General features: G+C 38.8%; 1 protein-coding gene across 3 annotated transcripts in view; it reads left to right on the top strand.

Annotated features, from left to right (window-relative positions):
• The window catches only part of LAMP2 (lysosomal associated membrane protein 2), a 43,430-nt gene that overhangs the window by 8,565 nt on the left and 10,115 nt on the right, over positions 1-24,750 (top strand). For 2 of the 3 annotated variants that reach the window (XM_003823141.5, XM_003823140.6), the window contains exons 2-8: positions 4,277-4,395; positions 5,477-5,690; positions 11,897-12,055; positions 12,997-13,181; positions 14,597-14,719; positions 18,362-18,425; positions 19,154-19,318. In XM_003823141.5, the coding sequence (XP_003823189.1) occupies positions 4,277-4,395; positions 5,477-5,690; positions 11,897-12,055; positions 12,997-13,181; positions 14,597-14,719; positions 18,362-18,425; positions 19,154-19,318 (1,029 nt within the window). Of the gene's footprint in view, positions 1-4,276; positions 4,396-5,476; positions 5,691-11,896; positions 12,056-12,996; positions 13,182-14,596; positions 14,720-18,361; positions 18,426-19,153; positions 19,319-21,755; positions 24,563-24,750 lie in introns of those variants that run through there. The other variant, XM_003823139.5, reaches the window with a different exon arrangement.

The following is a 24,750-nucleotide window of genomic DNA, read 5'->3' as shown; positions in this document are numbered from 1 at the left end:
GTTTGTAATAGAATCACACTGGAAACTAAATGCCCATTAAAGGTAGCATAGATAAGTAGTTTTTTTGTTTGTTTGTTTTTGTTTTTTTTTGAGACAAAGTTTCATTCTTGTTGCCCAGGCTGGTGGAGTGCATTGGCATGATCTTGGCTCACTGCAACCTCTGCCTCCTGGGTTCAAGCGATTCTCCTGTATCAGCCTCCTGAGTAGCTGAGATTACAGGCATGTGCCACCATGCCCAGCTAATTTTTATATTGTCAGTAGAGGTGGGATTTGGCCATGGTGGCCAGGCTGGTCTCGAACTCCTGACCTCAAGTGATCCACCCTCCTTGGCCTCCCAAAGTGCTGGGATTACAGGCGTGAACCACCCCACCTGGCCTGTATTCACCTGATCATAGAAGGTTATACAGCAGTGAGCACAGACTGCAATTATGCATAACATGGGTGAATCTCACAAAACCTAAAATTGAGGAAAGAAAGCAGACACAAAAGAGAGCATAGTGAATGATTTTATTTATATCAAGTTGAAAAATGGATAAAATTAATCTATAGTGTCAGAAATCAGGATAATGGTTACCCTTGGGAAGGGAATAGTAACCCTTGGGAAGGGAAAGGGAAATAAGGAGGGCTTTGGAAGTGTAGTTGACCCTTGAACAACACAAGTTTGAACTGTGTGTGGATCTACTTATACATGAGTTTATTTCACCTCTACCACCCTGAAGACAGCAAGACCAACCCCTCCTCTTCCTCCTCCTCGTTATGATTTTTTTTTTTTTGAGACGGAGTCTCTATCTGTTGCCCAGGCTGGAGTGCAGTGGCGCGATCTCAGCTCACTGCAACCTCCACCTCACAGGTTCAAGCGATTCTCCTGCCTCAGCCTCCCAAGTAGCTAGGATTATAGGTGCCCACCACCAAGCCCAGCAAATTTTTGGTGGAGATGGGGTTTCACCATGTTGGCCAGGCTGGTCTCGAACTCCTGACCTCAAGTGATCCGTCTGCCTCAGCCTCCCAAAGTGCTGGGATTATAGGTGTGAGCCACCATGCCCAGCCCTCCTTATGATTTTCTTAACATTTTCTTTTCTCTAGCTTTATTTTCAAAACACAGTATGTAACACATATATAACATACAAAATATGTGTGAATCGACTGTTTATGTTGTTGGTAATGCTTCCAGTCAACAGTAGGATATTAGTAGTTAAGTTTTGGGGGAGTCAAAAATAATATGCAGATTTTCAACTGTGCAGTGGGTCAACACCTGTTAATGGTCTGTTTCTTGACACAGGTGGTTTTGGTTTGTGAAATTATTTGAGCTGTAGACTTAATGTTACGTGCACTTTTCCCTTACATCTGTTATACTGTGCCTGTTTCTGTACATATGTTACATATCAAATGTTTATTAAAGGGGTATATTGGGTAACTCGGAATTTCTGGTGCTCCTGGCTATATATACCAAATCCCAGTTCAGGATTCAACAACCCAGATCATGCTGCTGAACTGCACTACCACTGCCAAGTGTGAAATTGAAGCTTGCTCTGCTGGCCTTGTTGCCTGGGAGCTTGATCCTGCTTCTGTTACTCCACACCTGTCTCCCTCCCTGTTCCATTCCTGGCTCCATTTGCAGCCCTCCTTTCAAAGTGTGGGGTGGATACCTTTGTTAGGCAGAGCCTAGCACAAGTGGTCCTCCTTACTGCAAGGGAGTCTGGGAAAGCAAGTATCCAGTGTTTTCAGCTTTTATAGTGGGTGGTGATTTCTGCCAGAAATTGTAACAAGGGGACAAGGGGTGTTTCAGATTTGGGGCAGCCAAAAAGCGAGGAAAATCCATCTTTGAGGTGAGCATTTAGGCCAATAGAAGAAAGTAGATTTCAAGTGTTAGGAACAATAGAAGCCCAGGGTAGAGGTTGAATAGAGTATGGCATTTGAGCCCAGTGGAAACAAGTTTAACTGGATTAAAGGGTGTGCTCTGGGAAAATAGTTTGAGAAAAGTTGAAGGAATAGGATGGGACAAGATTAAAGATTACTTTGAAAGTCAGGCAGAGGAATTTAAATTTCATATGGGAATGTTGGAGCCAGTAAAAGTTTTTGAACAAGAAAGTGTCCTAAAAGGAAATGGTACTTAAGGATTGTTAATCTGGCAGCACTTCTAGGGGTATCTAGGCATTTTCTGTCATAATTTAGGTGTGGGGTGATAGATTGGGAGTAGAAATAAAAGGCAAAGATTGTATTTAAGAGAAGATTTGAAGGAAAAAAATCAATAGGACTTCTTGAAGAGAAAGAAGTAGAGGCTATTTCTGAAACTGAGCTTGAGTGACTGATCCCACTCTTCATTTAGAGCTAGCAAAGCTGAGGAGGGACCCAGTTTGGAGGAAGCAGAAGAATGAATTTTAGTTTGGGAATTGCTGAGTTTGAGGTGAGAGATATTGAGTAAAAGTGGTCCCTGTGCAGTTAGAGTTGGGGACCAAGAAGTGGAAAGAATTGCACTCAGGCAGAAAGGCTGTGAAGGGAATGGAACAGAGTGTGCCAGAACCCTCAGGGTGTTTCTCAGCTCTTGTTTACGGGCCACCAGGTATACTATCTTGAATTTAATTTTAAGTGATACGTTTGAACCACAACCTCTACCTTTTGTTTCATAAAACGTCAGTTCTCACACCCTAAGACACAGTGATGCAAGCTATCGATGCTATTACTATTTTACATGGTCTTCTTCCTGTTATTCTAATATATTTGGAAAGAAAATGATTAATACATGTGAGGCTTTTCTTGGTAATTTTCAATACTTTTGAATGTTTTGAATACAAGGAGAATAATATACTAAAGCTAGAGACCTTAAACAAGACCGAGAAAAGACTGCATATAAAAAGCAAACCTCCAGTTCATTAAAATTGTAAGTTGGAGCTCTTGGCTCCATGGCAGGGAGCCTTGGATCAGTAAGTATAACAGCTCCCTTCCGTATTGTACTTAGAAAAGAATGATCATAAAACCTACTTAGGCCTCACAAGGTCTTTTTGAGCCTTAGCCAATGCATTTAGTCACTGTCAGTAACCACAAGCTTTAGTATAATATTCTGGCTTGCAAAGCAGCCAGGTCTCCAGAGCATGACGATAGGCTCTTCTATACAACTTGAAAGCTGTTGCTGAGGCATACCTTCTTGATATTCCTCTTAGCACTTTTCTCTAGTCTATAGCAAGTCTGTACCTGTAGATGACAGTGGATTGCTCAGATATTATTAAAGAGTATGCAAGTATCTTAACAGGAAACAGTTTACCCTTTGGGTAATGTGTGATACAGTGAAGAAAATCCCTTAAATGGTTGCCCAATATTTATGCTGCTGGCATGTTTGCTGGGATATTTTTTCTCCTCTGAATTAGTATTTTGAGTCCTTGGGCTCTTCAGTTTAATAGATAATGTTTCTATGTGTAAGTGTAGAAGATCAACCATGTTAGCTGAAAAGTTCCAAGGCTTTTCTGTTTCTGTAACATTTCTCTGCCTAAAGAGGTAGCAGGTTGAAAATTTAGGAAATAACTTTGCGTCAAAAAATTCATCAGCCTTTCTAATCAATTCGATTTTAAAGTGAAACAGTGATGAATTTTGCATTTATCAGAATTCATGTTTTTCTTATGGATTTAACAGCCCTTTGCAACTCTGCTTCCTTGGTTACATGATACTCAGAGTATCTGATCACATCAGAATAAAATCGTTTGGGAAGACATCCGTGTGTCATAGATTATGTAGCTTGCAACAGGATTTAAAGCAAAATGATGGTAGAATATCAGATCTATCATTATTTTTGCAGTGAATGTTTCACCAGCTGGTTTGAGAGAAGTTTTACACCCCTACCAGGCTTCCTCTTACCTCATTTACCGCAAAAACCACAAGTCCTAACAGGCAAACTGTAATTGCCTAAAACAAAACTAGTAAGGTATAAATGCATGTGGAAATGATTATTTGAAGGCAAAAGGCAAATAAATGTCACCAGTCTGAGCCATGACCTAAGCATCCTAGGTCTAGTAACCATTCTTTTGGTAAGGGATAATGCCAACTTTTTTATCAATAGGATTCTGTTAAAAATACAAAGAAAAACAGTCAGCAGGATACTGTATCTATACACATACATATATGTATATACACATACATGTATATATATGTATGTGTATATATAGATATAAAATACTTTTGTTTCATTTTAGAGCTGGTTGAACTTCAGTGGTGGATAGAGCTTGTTTTTAATTTATATAATTTTTGTAGTACAATTTTAAAATATTATTTTTTTAAATGAATCCAGGAGCTGTGCGGTCTTATGCATTGGAACTTAATTTGACAGATTCAGAAAATGCCACTTGCCTTTATGCAAAATGGCAGATGAATTTCACAGTACGCTATGAAACTACAAATAAAACTTATGTAAGTATATATTTTAATTTTTCTTTGAGTTTTATAGTAGGAATTTAATTGACTTTATCCTTTAGATACACGTATACAAATGAAATTCCACGTTGACTGACTTAATGCTGAAACTCTGGGATTTTTTTTAAGCATACACACTCAGAAGTTATTCTGTTTAGTGTTAGAATGAATATTTCTTCTGATTCATTGGTTCTTGGGAGTTTTTGTAGGACTTGATTAAGGGCAAATGATCTGAAGACGACTATATGGTGCTCAGGTCTAAGTATTTCTGTAAAGTGTTTAAAATGTACTAGCACCAAAGCTTGCCCTTTTAAAAAGTAGCTTCCCATCTGGGCGTGGTGGCTCATGCCTGTGATCCCAGCATTTTGGAAGGCCAAAGCAGGAGGATTGCTTGAACCCAGCCCGGGCAACATGGTGAGACCTCATCTCTACAAAAAACTTTAAAAATTAGCCAGGCATGGTGGCACACACATGTACCTCCAGCCACTCGCTGGGCCGAGGCGGGAGGATTGCTTGAGCTCAGGAGGTTGAGTCTGCAGTGAGCCATGATTGTGCTACTGCACTCCAGCCTGGGCAACAGAGCGAGACTCTATCTCAAAAAAAAAAATCGCTTACTTAGGTTGGTACAAAAGTAATTGCCATTAAAGGAACAAACCACAATTACTTTTGCACCAACCTAAGTAAGCGATTTTTTTTTTTTTTTTGGCACAAACTGCAATTACTTTTGCACCAACCTAACACTAAAATCTCCCCCTTTTTGGCATCTCCTCTTAATTCCTTTGCCTTCTTATTTTCTTTTTGTTAAGGTCCTCACTACTTACAACCTAATTTTTTAAAAAATCAGTTTAAGAACAGCAGCTCAAGCCAGTTTTCCTTTTCTTTTTAGACATACACGAATTTATCCAGAGGAGTGGTATGTAGCTGAAGAATCAGGGACTGGTTTACACAGCAAACCAGGCAAAGGGCAACCTGGCCACGGAGAATGTATGATTTAGGCTGAAGTGGCATGCCCTACATAAATGCTTGGTGTTCCTTGCTGCCTGTTTGTTTCTCACCCCCAAATTTCTATTTCTTTTAGAAAACTGTAACCATTTCAGACCATGGCACTGTGACATATAATGGAAGCATTTGTGGGGATGATCAGAATGGTCCCAAAATAGCAGTGCAGTTCGGACCTGGCTTTTCCTGGATTGCGAATTTTACCAAGGCAGCATCTACTTATTCAATTGACAGCATCTCATTTTCCTACAACACTGGTGATAACACAACATTTCCTGATGCTGAAGATAAAGGTAACCTTAAGAATGGATTTGTGTTATGTTCTCTTGCTTTTTATTAATGATAAAAATGTAAACAATTTAAAAATTGTTATGAATGTCTGTCTTCCTAACTAGCATGGAAACTTCATGTCTTTATACCCCTCCCACTGACCCCATGCATGGCACATATGACACCATCCAACATACTGATGATATTTGCTGTCATTGCTTGAGTGACTTACTGTATACCAGGTATTATCCTAGTATACAGTAAGTCACCTTACTATATATATCCTAGTATACATATATATGTATATATATATACATATATATGTATATCCTAGTATATATGTATATATATATACACATATATCCTAGTATATATATACACATATATCCTAGTATATATGTATATATATATCCTAGTGTATATATATATATATCCTAGTGTATATATATATATATCCTAGTATACAGTAACACACCTAGTGTGTTACCTGCAGCATCTCACTTAATTCTTAACAGCAGCCCTGGGAAGTAGATGTTGTTTCATTTTTACAGGTAAAGGAAATGAGGCTTGATAAGATTAAATGACTTTTCCAAACATCACACAGTCTGGTAAGTGGGCGAGCTGGTGTTTGAAGCAGTCTATTGACCTGCAGAATTCATATACTTAACTATTATTGATTTCATTCAGTAGTGTGCATGAAACAAAGGTTTGATGAATGAGAAAATGCTTTACTAATAGCTACTTTATTTTCGAGATCAGGGGTGGGGGGGGTCTCACTATGTTGCCTAGGCTGGTTTTGAACTCCTGGGTTCAAGCGATCCTCATGCCTCACAGCCTCCTGAATAGCTGGGACTACAGGCATGCACCACTGTGCCTGGCTACTAATAGCTATTTTAAATGTGTAAAAGTTAAGTAACCTGAGACTAGGAGAAATGCCTCTTGTTCAAATCTTTTTATCATTTAGGTTGGATTTTGATTGAAAAGTAAATGATGATTAGTTAAAGGTGTAGTAGTCCCTCATTACACTCAGGGGGTATCATTCTAAGATCTCCAGTAGATGCCTAAAACTGAAGTTACTACTAAACCCTATACAGGAAATGCTATGTTTTTTTTTTTGATCTGATAACCGACATGGCTACTAAGTGACTAACGGATGGATAGTGTAGACAACGTTGATATACTGGACAAAGGGATGATTCATGTTCCTGGTTGTGCAGAGCGGGACAGCAAGAGATTTAATCATGCTACTCAGACTACTCAGAATGGCATACATTTTAAAACCTATGAATTCATTACTTTTGTAATTCTCCATTGAATATTTTCAGAGCTCAATTGACCATGGGTAACTGAAACCAGGGAAAGCAAAAACCGTGGATAAGGGGAGACTAAAGTCAACATTTGCTGTTATTTTAAGACAATTTCAGGTCAAAATGAACTTGGGAAGCATTGGCAATTAGGCCATTCTAGTAATTCCCAGAACTGAAATGCATGTTAAAATATTTTGAAGATATAGAGTGTAGAGATTTTATTTTATTTTATTATTTTGAGCTGGAGTCTCGCTCTGTCGCCCAGGCTGGAGTGCAGTGGCCTGATCTCGGCTCACTGCAACCTCCGCCTCCCAGGTTCAAGCAATTCTCCTGCCTCAGCCTCCTGAGTAACTGAGATTACAGGTGCGTGCCACCACGCCCGGCTAATCTTTGTATTTTTAGTAGAGACAGGGTTTCTCCATGTTGGCCAGGATGGTCTCGAAATCCTGACCTCATGATCCACCCACCTCAGCCTCCCAAAGTGCTGGGATTACAGGCGTGAGCCACCGCACGTGGTCGAGATTTTAATTTTGTTAGGGATATAATTCTCTTCTTTCTCCCCCTGCCCGTTGAGATTGAGTTAATGTGGTATTTGTAGTAGCTTAGCTCTTTGCAGATAGTGTTTCATTCTGACCCCAGAAACAGGTAGATGGGCTTTAGTTGCCTAGACCTGGGGATTAATAACTCATTTGGACTTAAGGATATCAAAAGATCCTATTCGAAAGAACCGGAAGTAAATAAGCTCACGTAAAATTTGGGAGGTATTGCAGAATGAGACTTGGAAAACAAATCCTAGTGTTCTTTTTACTAATCTCTTAGTTTGAGAGTATAACTAAAGCAAATGGTTATTGGCTATCTTATCAGTTTATCTTTGTGCCCTGTTTTGCCTTTCAGAGCTAGTATAAGATATGCCCCTCACTTTCAAGTAGCCTAAGAATGAGCTGGGGAGACAAAGCTAAATGCTGTTCCCGAGTTACATGGAAAAATTGGAAAACATTGAGCTCAGTCTGATTTTGTTGTTGTTGTTTGCGTTTTTGTTTGAGGGAGTAGAGGGTTCATAAATCTCTTCTGACAGTGTGAGGAAAACTTTAGACTCCCTCTCAAAAAAGAAAAAGTACACAGTAAACTTTGCATATGGAACATAGTCCCTGAACCCATATGTAGATCCCTGTGGTTAAGAGTGCCTGATTTAGGTCGAGAATGGTAGCTCATGCCTGTAATCCCAGCACTTTGGGTGGCCGAGGCAGGCTGATCACTTGAGCCAGGGAGTTCAAGACTAGCCTGGGCAACATATTAAGACTTTGTCTCTACAAAAAAAAAAAAAAATAGCCAGGTGTGGTGGCGTGTGCCTGTGGTCCCAGCTACCTGGGTGGCTAGGGTGGAGGATCGCTTGAGCCCAGGAGGTTGAGGCTCCAGTGAGCTGTGATCCCATCACTACACTCAGCCTGGGTGACAGAGAGAGAGAGACCCTGTCTCAAAAAAAAAAAAAAAAGAAAGAAAAAGAAAAGACTGGCTGATTTAGAAGTGTTCCCGTGTTCCCACAAGTGGTCCTGATTAGGAGGAGTGATAAAGGAAGGCTCAGTGTGTGTTAGAGTAGTGAGAAAGCTTGGTAGAGAAGTAGGACCTGAGCTGAAACTCAGCTAATGGTAGAATTTGAGTAAGCGGAGGATTTTGAGCAGGATGTTTCCAGCAGGGGGAAGCATAGCATATGCGGCAGTAGTTGGAGAGCTGCCTGATTAAATCAGAGGCTGTGTGTGTAGCAGAAGGAAAATAAAGTTGGCTAAATGAAGTGGGCCTAAATTATAGGGGGCCTTGGAAGCCAAGGAAAGACATTTAGCTTGATGGGGTAGGCACTGGGGAATCATTTTAGGTTTTTAAAGCAGGAGAATGATATAACAAAAGCAGAGACAGTAGCTTATAAAGAATATTCTGCAGGATTAGTTGAGAAGTGAGGAGGCTACAGGCAGAGATGCTGGCTTAAGAAGCTGTTATAGTAATCAAGGGCTGATGTAATAAATGCCTGGACTACAGGGGCATCAGTTGTTAGCAGTTATTAGGAGGAGGTGTTTAATCTGACATATTTGGATAGAAAAACTATGGACCCTGAAATGTTAACACTTCTCTCTTTCCCCTTTTATTTAAAACAAAGGGAGGATTACTTTTTAAATTACTACCTTCTATATAATAATATTTGAAACTATTTGGAATGTTAAATGGCTTCCTGAAATGGACTATTAATAATTGTTTTTGATATAGTTCATTATTTCAAGAATACTAATTTATGGCTGGGCGCAGTGGCTCACACCTGTAATCCCAGCACTTTGGGAGGCTGAGGCTGGTGGATCATTGGAGGTCAGGAGATTGAGACCAGCCTGGCCAACATGGTGAAACCCTGTCTCTACTAAAAATACAAAAATTAGCCGGGTGGTAGTGGTGCGTGCCTGTAATCCCAGCTACTCGGGAGGCTAAAGCAGGAGAATCGCTTGAACCTGGGAGGCGGAGGTTGCGGTGAGCCAAGATTACGCCACTGCACTCTAGCTTGGGCAACAGAGGGAGACCCTTCCTTACCCACCCCCAACAACAACAAAAAAAACTAATTTAGGCCAGGTGCAGTGACTCAAGGCCTGTAATCCCAACACTTTGGAAGGCCAGGCAGATCGCTTGAGCTCAGGAGTGTGAGACTAGCCTGGGCAACATAGCGACATTCTGTCTCAAAAAATAAAAATAAAAAACTACTAATTTATTTTTAGGCATCTGATAACTGAAGTAACATTGAAGCTGCTTTTTTCTTTTTTAAATTTTTTTCGTGATTAAAATATAGAAATGTACTGGCCAGGTGTGGTGGCTCGTGCCTGTAATCCCAGCACTTTGGGAGGCCGAGGCAGGCAGATCACCTGAGGTCAGAAGTTCGAGACCAACATGGTGAAACCCCATCTCTACTAAAAATACGAAAATTAGCTGGGCGTGGTGGCGTGCACCTGTGTAATTCCAGCTACTTGGGAGGTTGAGGCATGAGAATCGTTTGAACCTAGGAGGTGGAGGTTGCAGTGAGCTCATATCATGCCACTGCACTCCAACCTGGGCAACAGAGCAAGACTCCATCTCAAAAAAAAATTATATATATATAAGTTACATATATAATAAGGGTTTCTTAAAAGGCTCTACATATACATATATATATATAAAGATTATATATCTATAAAGATTATATATGTATACAGAGAATAATATAGCAGACCCATATGTACCCATTATCCAGAATTAATAAATGCTGTTTTTTTAATGTTTGTGTTACTTTTTTGATTAAAAAGATAAAACGTTGACAGTACAGTTGATCTTTCCTTTGTCTTCATTCCCCAGACCCATTTTCCTTCTTGCCTGCTAAGAGGCAAACACTTTCACGAATTTGGGGTATAACCTTCCTGTCTTTATGTTTGTCTTTTACTATATAAGTACGTGTTCATAAACAATACATAGTTTAAAAAAAGCTATTCATAGTATAACTCCAATATGCCTGCAAGTTGTTTTTTTGCTGATTTGCTTTTGAAGTCCATCTATATACAGCCAGTCACGTATCTATTCATTTTTGTTAACGGTGAGAAGCAATTCTGGGAAAAATGTTCTAGTTCATTGGTTTTTTGTTTTGTTTTGTTTTTTAATTCCTATGGCCATTAGGGGGTGCCAAGGCAGCATTATATGGCTGCTTGCTACATGATGGAGAGGCACAGAAGGCGGCCTATATTAAGGACCTTGGATACTTTCCTTTCTTGCTACTTCTCCAAAAGAAGCCAAACCACTTGGGTGATCATCGTCTTTTGAAGTTTCACTATACACAGGCTAATAAAAACTATATGAAATGGCTGTAACTTACTGCTTTCATACTCTGAAGATTCCCTGAAATGGAATCATCTTTAAATGTAATCCAGGAAGCGGTTCTATAAGCTCATTGGAGTTAATATAACTTACTTGGGACTAGTAAAACAAAAATAAGGATTTACTATACAAATGTATGATTAATCCATCTCTCTTGCTTCCTTAGTTATAGTCACTAAGTCCTGTTGATTCTACCATAGATAAGTGTTTTCAGTTTGGCTTCTTTGCTCTCTTTCTTCTGCCCCACACCATCTTAGTTTAGGCAACCCTCCCTTACCCTTCACCTTAACCAGACCATCACCCTCTGGTTTCCCTCTTAAGTGGCTTCCCTGAAAAGTTTTTCCCCCTGCCTATCCCCTACAAATTTGCTATCTTCCTTAAAATAAATTATATATGTGTTATTTTCTGCTTTAAAAACTGAGGCTAGCCCTCGACTGCTAAAAAGAAAAGCCCAAACAGGCCTTAGATCATAGAAGATGCTTCAAAGTATGATCACCTGCAACTTGTCTTTCCTTCTTAACCCCCATTTCTTTTCCTTTTTTCTTTCTTTTTCTTTTTTTCTTGAGACACAGTTTTGCTCTTGTCATCCAGGCTGTAGTGCAGTGGGCGATCTTGGCTCACTGCAACCTCCACCTCCCGGGTTCAAGCAATTCTCCTGCCTTAGCCTCCCAAGTAACTGGGATTACAGGCACCTGCCACCATGCCCAGCTAATTATTATCTTTTTAGTAGAGACGAGGTTTCACCATGTTGGTCAGGCTGGTCTCAAACTCCTGACCTCAGGTGATCCACCCACCTCGGCCTCCCAAAGTGCTGGGATTACAGGCATGGGCCACTGTGCCCAGCCCCTAACCCCCATTTCTTCTTCCCCCTTACTCCTTATGTTTTAGCCACAGTGAACTAGTCATGCCCTTAAGCGTGCTATATCCTTTGTCACTTTGGGCCTGGGGTAGGGCAGGCAGAGAGAAGAAGAAAGCCTATACAAATATATTTATATGATCACTTTTCTCCTACCTTCTTGGAAATAGCCATTGTTAATCTTGTTTTATAGGAATTCTTACTGTTGATGAACTTTTGGCCATCAAAATTCCATTGAATGACCTTTTTAGATGCAATAGTTTATCAACTTTGGAAAAGAATGATGTTGTCCAACACTATTGGGATGTTCTTGTACAAGCTTTTGTCCAAAATGGCACAGTGAGCACAAATGGTGAGTAAAGTATATATTTCTCTACTTGGATCCTAATTTAAGAGTAGAGTATACCAGGTAGCTTTCATTGAAGTCATTATCTGAAAGCATTTATATATTAAGGTTTATTCATAGCTTCTACTAGGCTATAAAGTTTTTGTAAATAATAGCAATTCTTATTTTTGTGTATCTTACAATTTAAGGTTTTTGATGTACATGTTGTGGAATGGTATTTTAAAAGACACTACCTATACTGTTCTCAGCTGATAAAACCTAATCATTGTTTGAACAGATCCTCAGATAGCTTGATTATCAGCTTTTTTAGCGGTTCCAAGACCAAAGCTTAGAAATCAGATTCATATTCTAATCTTGAATTTTTAAAGTTGATTTTATAATTTTTATATAGCTTTATGGAAAGGTAATTTCTCATTCACCAGTTCTGGAAAACTATGAACACTTCCTAAGAAGAGGTTGAAATGCCTATGATTTGCCATAGGGCTAATGCAAATAAATGGTTCATTTGTATTTAAGTCCTTTGATGATTTCTAAGCTTTTTTCTAGTAAACAGTATCCTTCCTTATGGTGATTGTATGTGGGAATAAAGAACCAAAAAATTTAAGACTTAACTCTCTGAATTTCATATCAGAGGCAGGCAAAGTTCTTTGGGAATAAAAAGATTTAAGGGTCTGAAAAAGATGAGTATGTGGCCATGTGTGAGCAGATAAAGCATAGGGATGTGTCCTGAGTTTGCTGTGTCATAACTCATGTAGATATTCTGTATATGAAGCAGCAGTTTAAGAACCTCTGCCTAATTTAGTTTCAAATATACTAACAAGATATTCTCTTCCCCTAATATAACCCTTTTGGACTTCTATTATGAGAATTTTTTTTGGTTTTCCCTGGCCTTATGAATTAAGAAAATGTCCGCTTTGGTTTCTTTTGTCCCTTTTTGCTTGTTTTAGAGTTCCTGTGTGATAAAGACAAAACTTCAACAGTGGCACCCACCGTACACACCACTGTGCCATCTCCTACTACAACACCTACTCCAAAGGAAAAACCAGAAGCTGGAACCTATTCAGTTAATAATGGCAATGATACTTGTCTGCTGGCTACCATGGGGCTGCAGCTGAACATCACTCAGGATAAGGTATAGGTGTCTATTTTTATCAATACATCCTTTTTGCATTTCATTTCAAATATTGCGTATCCTACCTTCAGCCCAAAGGTAGTGTTACTAGAATGATTCCATTTTCTTTTTGTTTGTTTGTTTGTTTGTTTTTTTGAGATGGAGTCTCGCTCTGTCGCCCAGGCTGGAGTGCAGTGGTGCGATCTCGGCTCACTGCAAACTCCGCCTCCCGGGTTCACGCCATTCTCCTGCCTCAGCCTCCCGAGTTGCTGGGACTACAGGCGCCTGCCACCATGCCTGGCTAATTTTTTGTATTTTTTTAGTAGAGATAGGGTTTTACCGTGTTAGCCAGGACGGTCTCGATCTCCTGACCTTGTGCTCCGCCCGTCTCGGCCTCCCAAAGTGCTGGGATTACAGGCGTGAGCCACCACGCCCAGGTTTTTCTTTCTTTTTTTTCTGAGATGGAGTGTCACACTGTCGCCCAGGCTGGAGTGCAGTGGCATGATCTTGGCTCACTGCAACCTCCACCTCCAGGGTTTAAGTGATTCTCCTGCCGCAGCCTCCCGAGTAGCTGGGGTTACAGGCGTGCACTGCCATGCACAACTAATTTTTTTGTATTTTTAGTAGAAATGGGGTTTTACCATCTTGGCCAGGCTGGTCTTGAACTCCTGACCTCAAGTGATCCACCCGCCTCAGCCTCCCAAAGTGCTGGAATTACAGGCGTGAGCCACCGCGCCCAGCCTGATTCAGTTTTAAATGGAGATTTCATGTTGGCTTGTTGAGCTTTGATTAGTTAGGAGTTACTATAACCATGATGTGTTAATGTCACTTTCAGGTGTTGTGTTGGCCGGCAGAAAACCTAGCAGTTTAAAGTACTCTTTGGGGTTTAGATTCTATTTGCCATCAGTGGATCAGAGTACAAACAATTGGCCTTTATTTCGGTCAGTTTAAAATATAACTCCTTCACACTTTGATCTGAAATGCACTGTAGGTTGGCGTACAGGAGTGGCACAGCTATCCGTTTCTCCAGCTATTTGATTACTCGGATCGTGTAGACATGCCCAAGTACATGATGGCACTTCTAGTTGCAATGTTGCACTCAGGCTATGGAGGGATTGCCAAGAAACAAATCCGATTTCCAGGATCTTGTGACTTAAACAAGCGAGGCAGATGGCTCTTGTGCTCCATAAAAATGTGTGTTTTCATTTGGCTCATTACTGTAGAAGCTTCCCTCTTGTTTTTTTTTTTTTAAGTTGTCTGAGTCATAGCTTGAGGACCCATGCCAACTTTGTTTGAAAGTTAAGACACCATGAATTTTAAGTATCCAGACAAAAGATTTTTTGTTCTACGCTGAAGTTGATTTTGGTAGAGTATAAGGCTTTGCTGGTCACTTTTATAGCTAACCTGTACCTTTTCCCTTTCTTCTTCTCCTGAAGGTTGCTTCAGTTATTAACATCAACCCCAATACAACTCACTCCACAGGCAGCTGCCGTTCTCACACTGCTCTACTTAGACTCAATAGCAGCACCATTAAGTATCTAGACTTTGTCTTTGCTGTGGTGAGTAGCAGATTTTTTAAAGTTAGGTTCATTCTCTTAGAAACACATCTGAAAGTCTAAATAGTTGCATGGGGGGAGGGGGGTATTTAGCTTTATTTTCCAGTTCTACAGTACTCAATTATAAAGTGTAGTCCATTCATCCCTGTTCATCCCTCAGAGTCTGTGCAATGGTCTGTGGACTGGACTCTTGCATTAATGTTCACCAAGAGTGGCCATTTTACCATTAGAGAGACTCTAGGGTAGAAGCAAGAATTAACTCACATCAAAAAAAAAAAAAACGAAACCCACAATTGTCTAATCTATCCATACATAAGTAATTTCCATGATAATTTTTTCTCTGTTATTGGTTAGGTAGTGCTCATGTTTTTCTGTGATACTATTTGAAGCCATTTGGAGGCTATATTATTTGTAATAGTGTCAGTAATAAAAATAGGTAACATCTATTGAGTACTTGCTATGTACAAAGCTCTGTGTTAAGTGTGTATATGAATTCATTAAATCAGGACAATTTATAATGGCAGCATTCAGGTTTTTGTTGTTGATCAAGAGCTGAAACCTAAACAGAAGGTTTTGGGTTAAGCATACCTGTTCTACTTCTTGCTAGCATAAATTAATCATTGGGGACCTTTATTTCCACCTTCTCAGAAGCAATTATTATTCCCATAATTTCTGTGAAGGGATGTATGTGTGAACATGTTGTGGCAAATGAGACTGGTGGAATAGAAGATAGCTGTAAGTGAGGGAAAATGTTGAACCACCAACTATTCTCAAACTAAAAATATTGTATAATTAGATAAAAACCAGTTCTGTTTTTAAATCAGATTACTGTGTTTGGGGATGGGGAAATAATCTCAACATCTGATATATAAAAAGTAGGTATGTTGTTATTTCATATGTGATCTTGGTATTTTGAGTCTAAAGCACATTTTTCTCTTTAGAATATATGCCGAGTAATTGAGGATTACATTAGGCACTTGTATTTTGGAAAGGTTTACAAAAATGTTCCTTTTTCCAGCATTCAAATAATTCCTCTGTTAAAGTACCATGTGACCAGTGAATTACTATTGAAAATGTCTAATTAAATTTGTCCTCTCCAGTATGGTAAAAGCAAGCCTCAGGCACATTCTCTTTTAAAGTTACCTAATAGGGGTTATGGTCAATAAGAACGAGGAAAGTAGTATTTTGGGTTTATTCCCTTTCAAGTGATTGAGTTTGATCTTTCTAGCTGTGGTAGACTCCTAAAAGGAACATGATTTCTCTTGACTCTTATACGGCAATGTTTAGTATTTAAGAATTACAATATTTAATTTACCCAGCAGGCTATTTTAAAACGTAATCCAAAATAGTGACATTTTAATCATGCTACAGGCACTCTGAAAAATCAAGAGACACCTGCAATGTCCCCAGAGTTCAGTGGGGCCCATTTTTGCCTTCAACCCTGTCATGATAGATGCTCCTTAGGAGAATTTATAGAATTCGAGTGTGTTATGTGCAGGCTGCTATGGTGGGTTATGGAGAAGAAAGCCAGTATTCTTAAAGTGCCCACAGTTTAGTGGTAATGGGAGAAATCTGCAAATAATTACCATTTTTGTGAAAGGCCTACATGCCATGCCAAGGCTTTTGAACTCGATTCTGTAGGCAGTAGAGTACTGTGGAAGGTGTATATGAAATGGGATGAGTGCCAGACCAGAGAATAGTACAAAGTGCTGCAGGAGAATGGAGGAGGGAGAGGTTAATTCTGGCTGGAGGAGAGTCAGGAAGGTTTAATGGCAGAGATGGCATTTGAGCTGGGCCTTCAAGGATGGGTCTGATTTGTATTGGTAGGGAGATAAGGAGAGTAAGTGGGAAAGTGCAGGTTATCCCTGGATAAAGGGCATAATCAAGACCAGCTGGGAGAATGAGGAGTGTTATATGTTTAGTGAAAATATGGAAAAGTCATTGGGACAAATTGTGGAGTCTTGAATGCAAAGCCAAGATGTAGCCTAAGTTGAGGAGGGATGTGATGAAGGTGTGAAGTCCTCCATTATGCTTCTTCCTGAAATTTCTCTGAAGTCTGTCTCCTAGCTTTTACTCCCCATTGCCTTTGCTCTGGGTCCAGTCCACATTACCTCTTGCCTGGACCATTCAAACAGCTCCTGCCTGATTGCTCCTCTTCCTCACCTTCTCCATTGTTCTACGTCAACTTAACCTTCCTAAAGCACATCTCTCCATCAGTGTTTCTCTCTTTCTTTTCTTTCTTTCTTTCTTTTCTTTTCTTTTTTCTTTTCTTTTCTTTTCCTTCCTTCCTTCCTTCTTTCTTCTTTTCCTTCTTTTCTTTTCTTTCTTTGACAGAGTCTCGCTTTGTCGCCCAGGCTGGAGTGCAGTAGCGAGACCTCAGCTCACTACAACCTCCGCCTCCCAGATTCAAGCGATTCTCCTGCCTCAGCTGCCCAAATAGCTGGAACTACAGTCACATGCCACCACGCCTGGCTAATTTTTTGTATTTTTAATAGAGACAGGATTTCACCGTGTTAGCCAGGATGGTCTCGATCTCCTGACCTCATGGTCTGCCTGCCTCGCAATGTTTCTCTTTTGCCAACAAGGTAACATCTAAAGTCCATGGCTGGGTAGTTCAAGCCTTCTTTTCTCCCATGCAATGCAGCCTGCATTTTCAGCCTTCACTCCCTCTTTATGAACCTTATGTTTCCTTTAGTTCCTTCAGGGTGCTTCCCTCATCCTGTCCTCTGTGTACTTCTTGTGAGGTAGGAGAACATAGTAATAATAATTACATAGACTCCGCAGCCATACTCCCAAAATGGGGATGATAACAGCACCTATTGCATAGGAGTGTTGTACTTACTCAGCGAAGCATCATATGTAAAGTTTTAAGAACAGTGCTGGGCACTTAGTAAGTGCTCAAATGCTAGCATAAAAATTTGAGATTATGCTTATTTTCTAACTACCGTTATTTATACTCTTGCTCTCTCAAATACCCCTTTTCCCGCTTGTTTCCTAAGAGAATCCTGCCCGGTTCAAAATGCCCCATCCCTAAGCTGGCATTACTTTTTCTCCTCCCTTATTTGGAAGTGATTTCTCTCCTATTTTCATGACTTCTCACTTTCTTTTTTGTAATATGGTTGTTTATGTGTTTATCTTACCTTCCCTGGCAGATTGCAAACAGGGTGAAGGCAGGATTGAAGTGTGGTTCATTTTGGTAGCTCCTGGAGTACTTGCACTCTGAAATTATTAGAATGACTGGATGATCAGATGAGTACTTCAGAAAGATAATAGCAGTGAAAAGGAAAGATTAGGGCTGGAGGGGCTGAAAGGCAGGGAGCCCACTTAAGAGGCTGCTGTGATCCAGGCTAGAGGTGGTGAGGGCTCAGCAAGTGACAGGAGGAATAAAACTGAGGCCATAAATCTTCAAGTGTCTGAGATCCACATGACTACACCTGTGCTCCAAAAGTTGGAAACAAAATACAGAGGAATGGGATTTCTGTCAGATTATGAGTTCTCTTTTACTTAGTTGCAGTTTATTCTACTGCATGATTTCTTCTTCTGTGTAATAGTGTTAGATTGCTTTTCTTCTGTGGATATTAACCGTATCTGTTATCTGTAGACAGTTGTGAAATGTTAATTAACTGGAAGCTCTTTTTCAAACAGAAAAATGAAAACCGATTTTATCTGAAGGAAGTGAACATCAGCATGTATTTGGTTAATGGCTCCGGTAAGCAAAGCATTGGCCTGGGGAAAAAGACTGTGGATTACCCTGAAGGATTAGAAATTACAATGGTCTTATTACCAAATAGTGCCTTATTTAATGAAACAGAAGATGCTATGTAAAAAGTGTACCTTGATCATACCTTAAAATCAGTAACTTAGAACTATGATGTTCTGTCTTTTTCTGTATCCCATTTTTTCAAAGTAGAGTAGATAATAATTAAGGATATGACTGATTTTTAGACTATAGAAACATCTATAGAAAGATAAGGGAACCTAGTTATGGTAAGAATTGCTTTTTGTGGGTTGATCTTGACTCTTTTTGTGGGTTGATCTTGTCCCCCAGGCCTTCACTGAAAAACCCTGAGGACTGTTCCTTTTTTTTTTTTTTTTTTTTTTTTGAGACAGGGTCTCGCTCTATGCCCAGGCCAGATTGCAGGGGCGTGACCACAGCTCAATCCCAGGTTCAAGCCAACTACCCACCTCAGCCTCCTAGGTAGCTGGGACTACAGGTGTGCACCATCATGCCCAGCTAATTTTTTTTTGTATTTTTTGTAGAGACAGGGTTTCACCATGTTGCCCAGGCTGGTCTTGATCTCCTGGGCTCACGTGATCTGCCCACCTTGGCTTCCCAAAGTGCTGGAATTACAGGCGTGAGCCACTGTGCCTGGCCAACTTTCCCATTTTTGATGTCGATAGGATAAGAAGTTACTAACCTGTTTCTTTTCTTTGAAGTTTTCAGCATTGCAAATAACAATCTCAGCTACTGGGATGCCCCCCTGGGAAGTTCTTATATGTGCAACAAAGAGCAGACTGTTTCAGTGTCTGGAGCATTTCAGATAAATACCTTTGATCTAAGGGTTCAGCCTTTCAATGTGACACAAGGAAAGTATTCTACAGGTAAGAATCAAGCAAACTTCATTAATAATTTATGTTCTTATGTTGACAGGTGGCTTTTCCTTTGAATCATAGACATTTAAACCTTGAAATAGAGGAATATGAATTCATAGCCTTGACCAAATTGTGCAACTCTATATTTGGCTCATCATTTTGCTCAACCGAGATGTTTTTGTGATCTTAAAATCATTTGCAAAAAAAGTTCTTAAAGCTAAAACTGATAGAAGCTTTAAGTGAGCTTTATTTGAGGTATGGGTTTTAGTTTGTAGGGAAGATGGTACTTGGGAGCAGCAGCTTTGAGCATCTTGCATCTGCTTCCTGAGGGCGTCTTCTCACTGGAAACATTTTCATACCTGAATGAAAGCAGTTTGGTCTGATTTTGTTAAGACAAAAGATAAAGAGCGGTAGCAAAGCCTCAAATATCATGAACTATGTTTTTACCAGCCAAAACGATCTGGAGAGTTTTCAAAGCATGTGCCAGTGTGAATGAGGCTTTTTGAAGATCACTCAGGGATAATGGTGGTATTTATTAGATTTTTAATGAAACCCTTTTGAAGGGCTCATTATAATGTGTTCATACGAATATGAAAGACATATTTGGCATTACAAGATTAAAATTTGCATGAAGAAAAAAAGCACATAAAATTCCTTAATTGACTTGTCCTTTTAAGCCTATTACCTAAAATTGGGGGTTTGTGGATTACAACTCTGTTGAGCAGAGCTAGCTATTCCAGGCATCCACATCCTTTTCAACCATTAATTCTATGGTTTGGAAGGAAATGTGGAAGCTGTGTTTAAAAGCGAATATACTGTGAGCCATTCGACTACTTTTGCAGTGGTGTTGAATACCTAGTCTGACTTGGTTAGGCCACAATAAATTGGGCTCTCCACCCTACCATTCTTGTGATTAAAGACGTTAGTTACACTTTAAAAATATTTTCAAGAATTCATTTTCCCTTTTGCCTGTTTTGCTTATGTACTTCAATTATTTTGATCCTTTAGTAGCTTTATTTTTGGACTTTTTATCTGGCTCCCCTTCATTATTCCCCTAATTTTAAGTCCAGATTTGTGTTTACAGTTTAAAATCGTTTGCAGTATTAGTATCATCACTTCAAGACTGTTTATCTAGTCACCTGTAATAGAGATGAGCTGTGCTCTTTCTCTTACTTTGAAACTTTGGTTTTTATGTACATAGAATTAAAAATATCACCCAAAGAGATATACAGCATTTAATACTGATATTGAATGTATAACCTATTTGTGGAACTAGGTTCTTGGCTGTGGGTACCTATAAATACAACACATAGGTAATATTTGACTGTATGGGGAAAGAAATAGAATTGCAATAAGGCAGAAGAGTGTTGATTGGATTTTACTGGATCAGACCACTTTCTAGAAATAGAAAAAAATAGCCCCCTTAGGCTGCCAACCCTGACCAGATAAGAAATGCAGTAAGCACACTCAAATTAGTAAGAGGTCCCAGTTTTCTTGACTTTGCAGCCACTAAAATTGTATGTACTAAGTCACGATCTGCAAACTTTAAAGTTCCAAACAGTGAGTGTTTTAGGCTTTGGCGCCATATGGTCTCTGTCACAACTATTCAACCCTGCTATTGTAGCACGAAAACAGCAACACATAAACAGATGACTGTGGCTGGGTTCCAATAAAACCTTATTTATGGACACTGGAATTTGAATTTTATATGCTCTCATGTGTCACAAAATATTTTTTTCAACCATTTAAAAATGTAAAGGCCATTTTTAGCTCTTGGACGGGATCTGGCCCATGGGCTACAGCTTGCTGACCCCTGACCCTAAAGACAGAGCCAGCCTGGCTATTCTCATCACATGATACCTTCCTGATCTTGTTTCCACTTTCCCAAAAGACATTCACTCTACCACTGAGAGGCTAATCTGGCTATGTAAAAGTGGGCTAGATTAGCTCCCTTTATTTCTGATAAAGTAATATGCCTATTTTGGAAAGGACTTGGAATATAAACAAACATATACGTGTGTATGTATATGTATATGCACACATATATATCACATATAAAATATATATCATATATATAATGTGTGCATTATATATCATATATAATGTGCATATATTATATATATGCACACATATACAATGTGCATATAATATATGCACATTACAATATGAGCTGTGTTTATAGATGTAAATGAATATACATGTATTCATATATATGAATATCTGCATATATACACATAAACAAATGAAAGGACAAAGAAAGTCTTAGAATTTTAATTCTAGAACAGTTCTCCATTTTCTATAGCTTTATCATAAAAATATACCTGTCTTAGTTACTTGAAGTTGATCTTGTAAGAAGATTTCTGACTTTTAAATCAACATCTTTGACTTCGAGACATTCTTTTGTGATTATACTCATTATTTGTTACACACTTTTTCTCACCTACAGCCCAAGAGTGTTCGCTGGATGATGACACCATTCTAATCCCAATTATAGTTGGTGCTGGTCTTTCAGGCTTGATTATCGTTATAGTGATTGCTTACGTAATTGGCAGAAGAAAAAGTTATGCTGGATATCAGACTCTGTAACACTAATCAATACGTGATCTCTGTTACAAAAGAAAAAAGCAAGTACAAGTTCCAACATGCAATACTGGTCAACTTAAGGTATATTTAGTTGCAGTCCAGCTCTTTAGAATGGGTGGTATGGGGGATTTCAAACTTAAACAAAAAACTATCAACTACAAATTAGTTGCCTGACTTTGGTTTTTCCAACCAAGGAATTTAAAACTGTTATTTTTACAGCAAAAGATGTGCAAAATCACTGGATTATAAGTTCTATTTTACTGTCTTGAATTAGTATTTCAGTGTTTTCATTTTAGACATTCAGACTAAAAATACACCGTTTAGAAAAAACAATTTTTGAAAAAGAGATTTTTTTTCCCTGCAGGTAGTTGAGTTGGAACAACATGTTCTACCGTGGATTTGTACTTGCTCCTTTTGCTCTTTGTGTGTGTGTGTGTGTGTGTGTGTGTGTGTGTGTGTGATTTTTGTTTGCAGGTTAACTTAGCTACTTTGGCATTGCTGCATATTTGACCTTTGAGAGATATAATAGTAGATTTGAACAGGGGCTGGTATTATTATGTTCTTAGCAATAAATGCTTTTCTAATGCCTTTTGAATACATTTGTATTTATGTGGCTGTAATGACAAAAGATACAAAAGCTTTTTAAAATTTAGAGTAGGTATTAATCTTATTGTTTAATCTTTTTTTAAAAAAAACTGGATATTTCAATCTTTTAAATTGCAATATATAAGACTATTCCGACTGGGTATTTCAATCCATTTTTTAGGTGCTTTAGAGATAATTGCTTGCCAGTGCCAATTGAGGGCATTAGTACTTTGTGCTCATAAATTGGCCTCTGTATGCAGTACTAAAATTAATGCAGATTTCTCTTTAGCCTTCCAACATTTCTTGTTGATAGTGATGTATTTTATTATTTTCTTTTTCTTAAGAAATGCCAGTGTGTCCTAGAACCTAGATAACGAAGTGCACTTACACTTATAAAATAACTTGCATCTAGGCTGGGCGTGGCGGCTCACGCCTGTAATCCCAGCACTTTGGGAGGCCGAAGTGGGTGGATCACTTGAGGCCAGGAGACCAGCCTGGCCAACATGGTGAAACCCCATCTCTATCAGAAATACAAAAAATTAGCTGGGCGTAGTGGTGGGCGCCTGTAATCCCAGTTACTCGGGAGGCTGAGGCAGGAGAGTCACTTGAACCCGGGAGGCAGAGGTTGCGGTGAGCCGAGAGCGCACCATTGCACTCCAGCCTGGGCAACAAAAACGAAACTCCATCTCAAAACAAAACAAAACAAAACAAACAAACAAACAAAACTTGCATCTAACCGAAAAGTCTTGGTTTTATCTTAATCCATTAAAAAGTTGTTCTTTGTTTCCAGCTTGCATTGATTGCTACAACATCACTAATTTGGCTTTCACATTTAAATGGTTCTGTGCTAATCAAAACTTTCATTGTTATTATTCGTTATGGTAGAATCATTATTAATTCACATGCTTTGTGTTCAGTTTTGTGGTCTGAGAGATGTACCAATTGTCAAATTACCGTGTACCACCTAATGTTTATAGGAGAAAGCAAAATACATCAGCTTGATAGTTAACACATCAAATATTTCTTGCTGCTTCTAGGAGAACTTTTTTGGTGTGTGTTGGAATGGCTGAGCAAATATTAAAATTGTTAATATGCAGCCATATATGGAAGGTTCCTGTGGGGTTGTTTTTTCGTGTTTTTTTTTTTTTTTTTGTGGTGGGATTATGTGCCTCCCATTCACTAGAAAATGAGAAAATTGTCTGGGTTCCAAAATATTGATACTGAATGGATCAATACACACACACAGACATATATATATATATATATATATATATATATATGCACACATATATAGGCAGTTGCATGCTAGCATGGGTATTTTTATAACAATATAACTGAGTTATATTGGAATTATAAATATTTTCCGTCACTTAAATTTGCTCTTTGTTTAGCCTGAAAACCTTTATGGCTCAAGATCAGATTCCTGACTAACCCCTCTCTTTAGAGCTACAGCAAGCTGCATTACCAGCTTAAAACACTTCTTAGGGATTAAATATAGATGTAATTTTTCAAAATCATTTTTAATTTAAACTGTGTTTTAGTGTAAAATTGTTAACCTTGTAAGATGGATAATGTGTATAAGAATGTAGGCCTTAACTATTTCACATGAGTCAAAACAAAGCAGCTTTAAAAAAATAATTGGAAGCACAAGTGCATGGCACTGACTGAATGCTGTTAATATTTCTAAAAGTTTCTACATTCAGATTATATGCCTGATTCATAGTAAAATACCTCTAATAAACACTGTTTTATAGAAAACCTGACTTCAGTGAATATTTTTGTATTTTACATGGGCCAGTTTATATACTGCTATTTACACTATTATTTCCTATAGCTACATGTTCTTTGTACCTTTTGTAGTTTTATTTGTATTACTAGATTCATACCTTGATGGTAACGCTCTATCTGGTTTTGGGTGTTTTTCATGTTTTAGCATTTGTATAAAGAAACTGGTCCATGTAAATACTTTCCGTGTTTTTTCTTCAAATGTTTAAACCACTAGTTGATGTATAGTATCTTTAGATATTTGCCTGTCTGTTTGCTCAAAATTGCTTCTAAAACAATAAAGATTCTTTTATTTCTTAAGGCAATTTGCTCACATTTTTTCCCGTTGGTTAAAGTCAAGATTTTGTATACTACATAATGGCAATTTCTTTCAAATGGAAAAACTTTAGAAATGTTTAGAAGTAGAACTAAATTATTTGCAAAATGTTCTGATGTTCTGTCTGTATATTACTATCTGGAAGAATAGTCCCATACATAGGCCTCAATTG

This window comes from Pan paniscus, chromosome X, assembly GCF_029289425.2.
Source record: "Pan paniscus chromosome X, NHGRI_mPanPan1-v2.0_pri, whole genome shotgun sequence".
Classification (NCBI taxonomy): Eukaryota; Metazoa; Chordata; class Mammalia; order Primates; family Hominidae; genus Pan; species Pan paniscus.
This window is presented reverse-complemented; position numbering and strand designations above follow the sequence as displayed.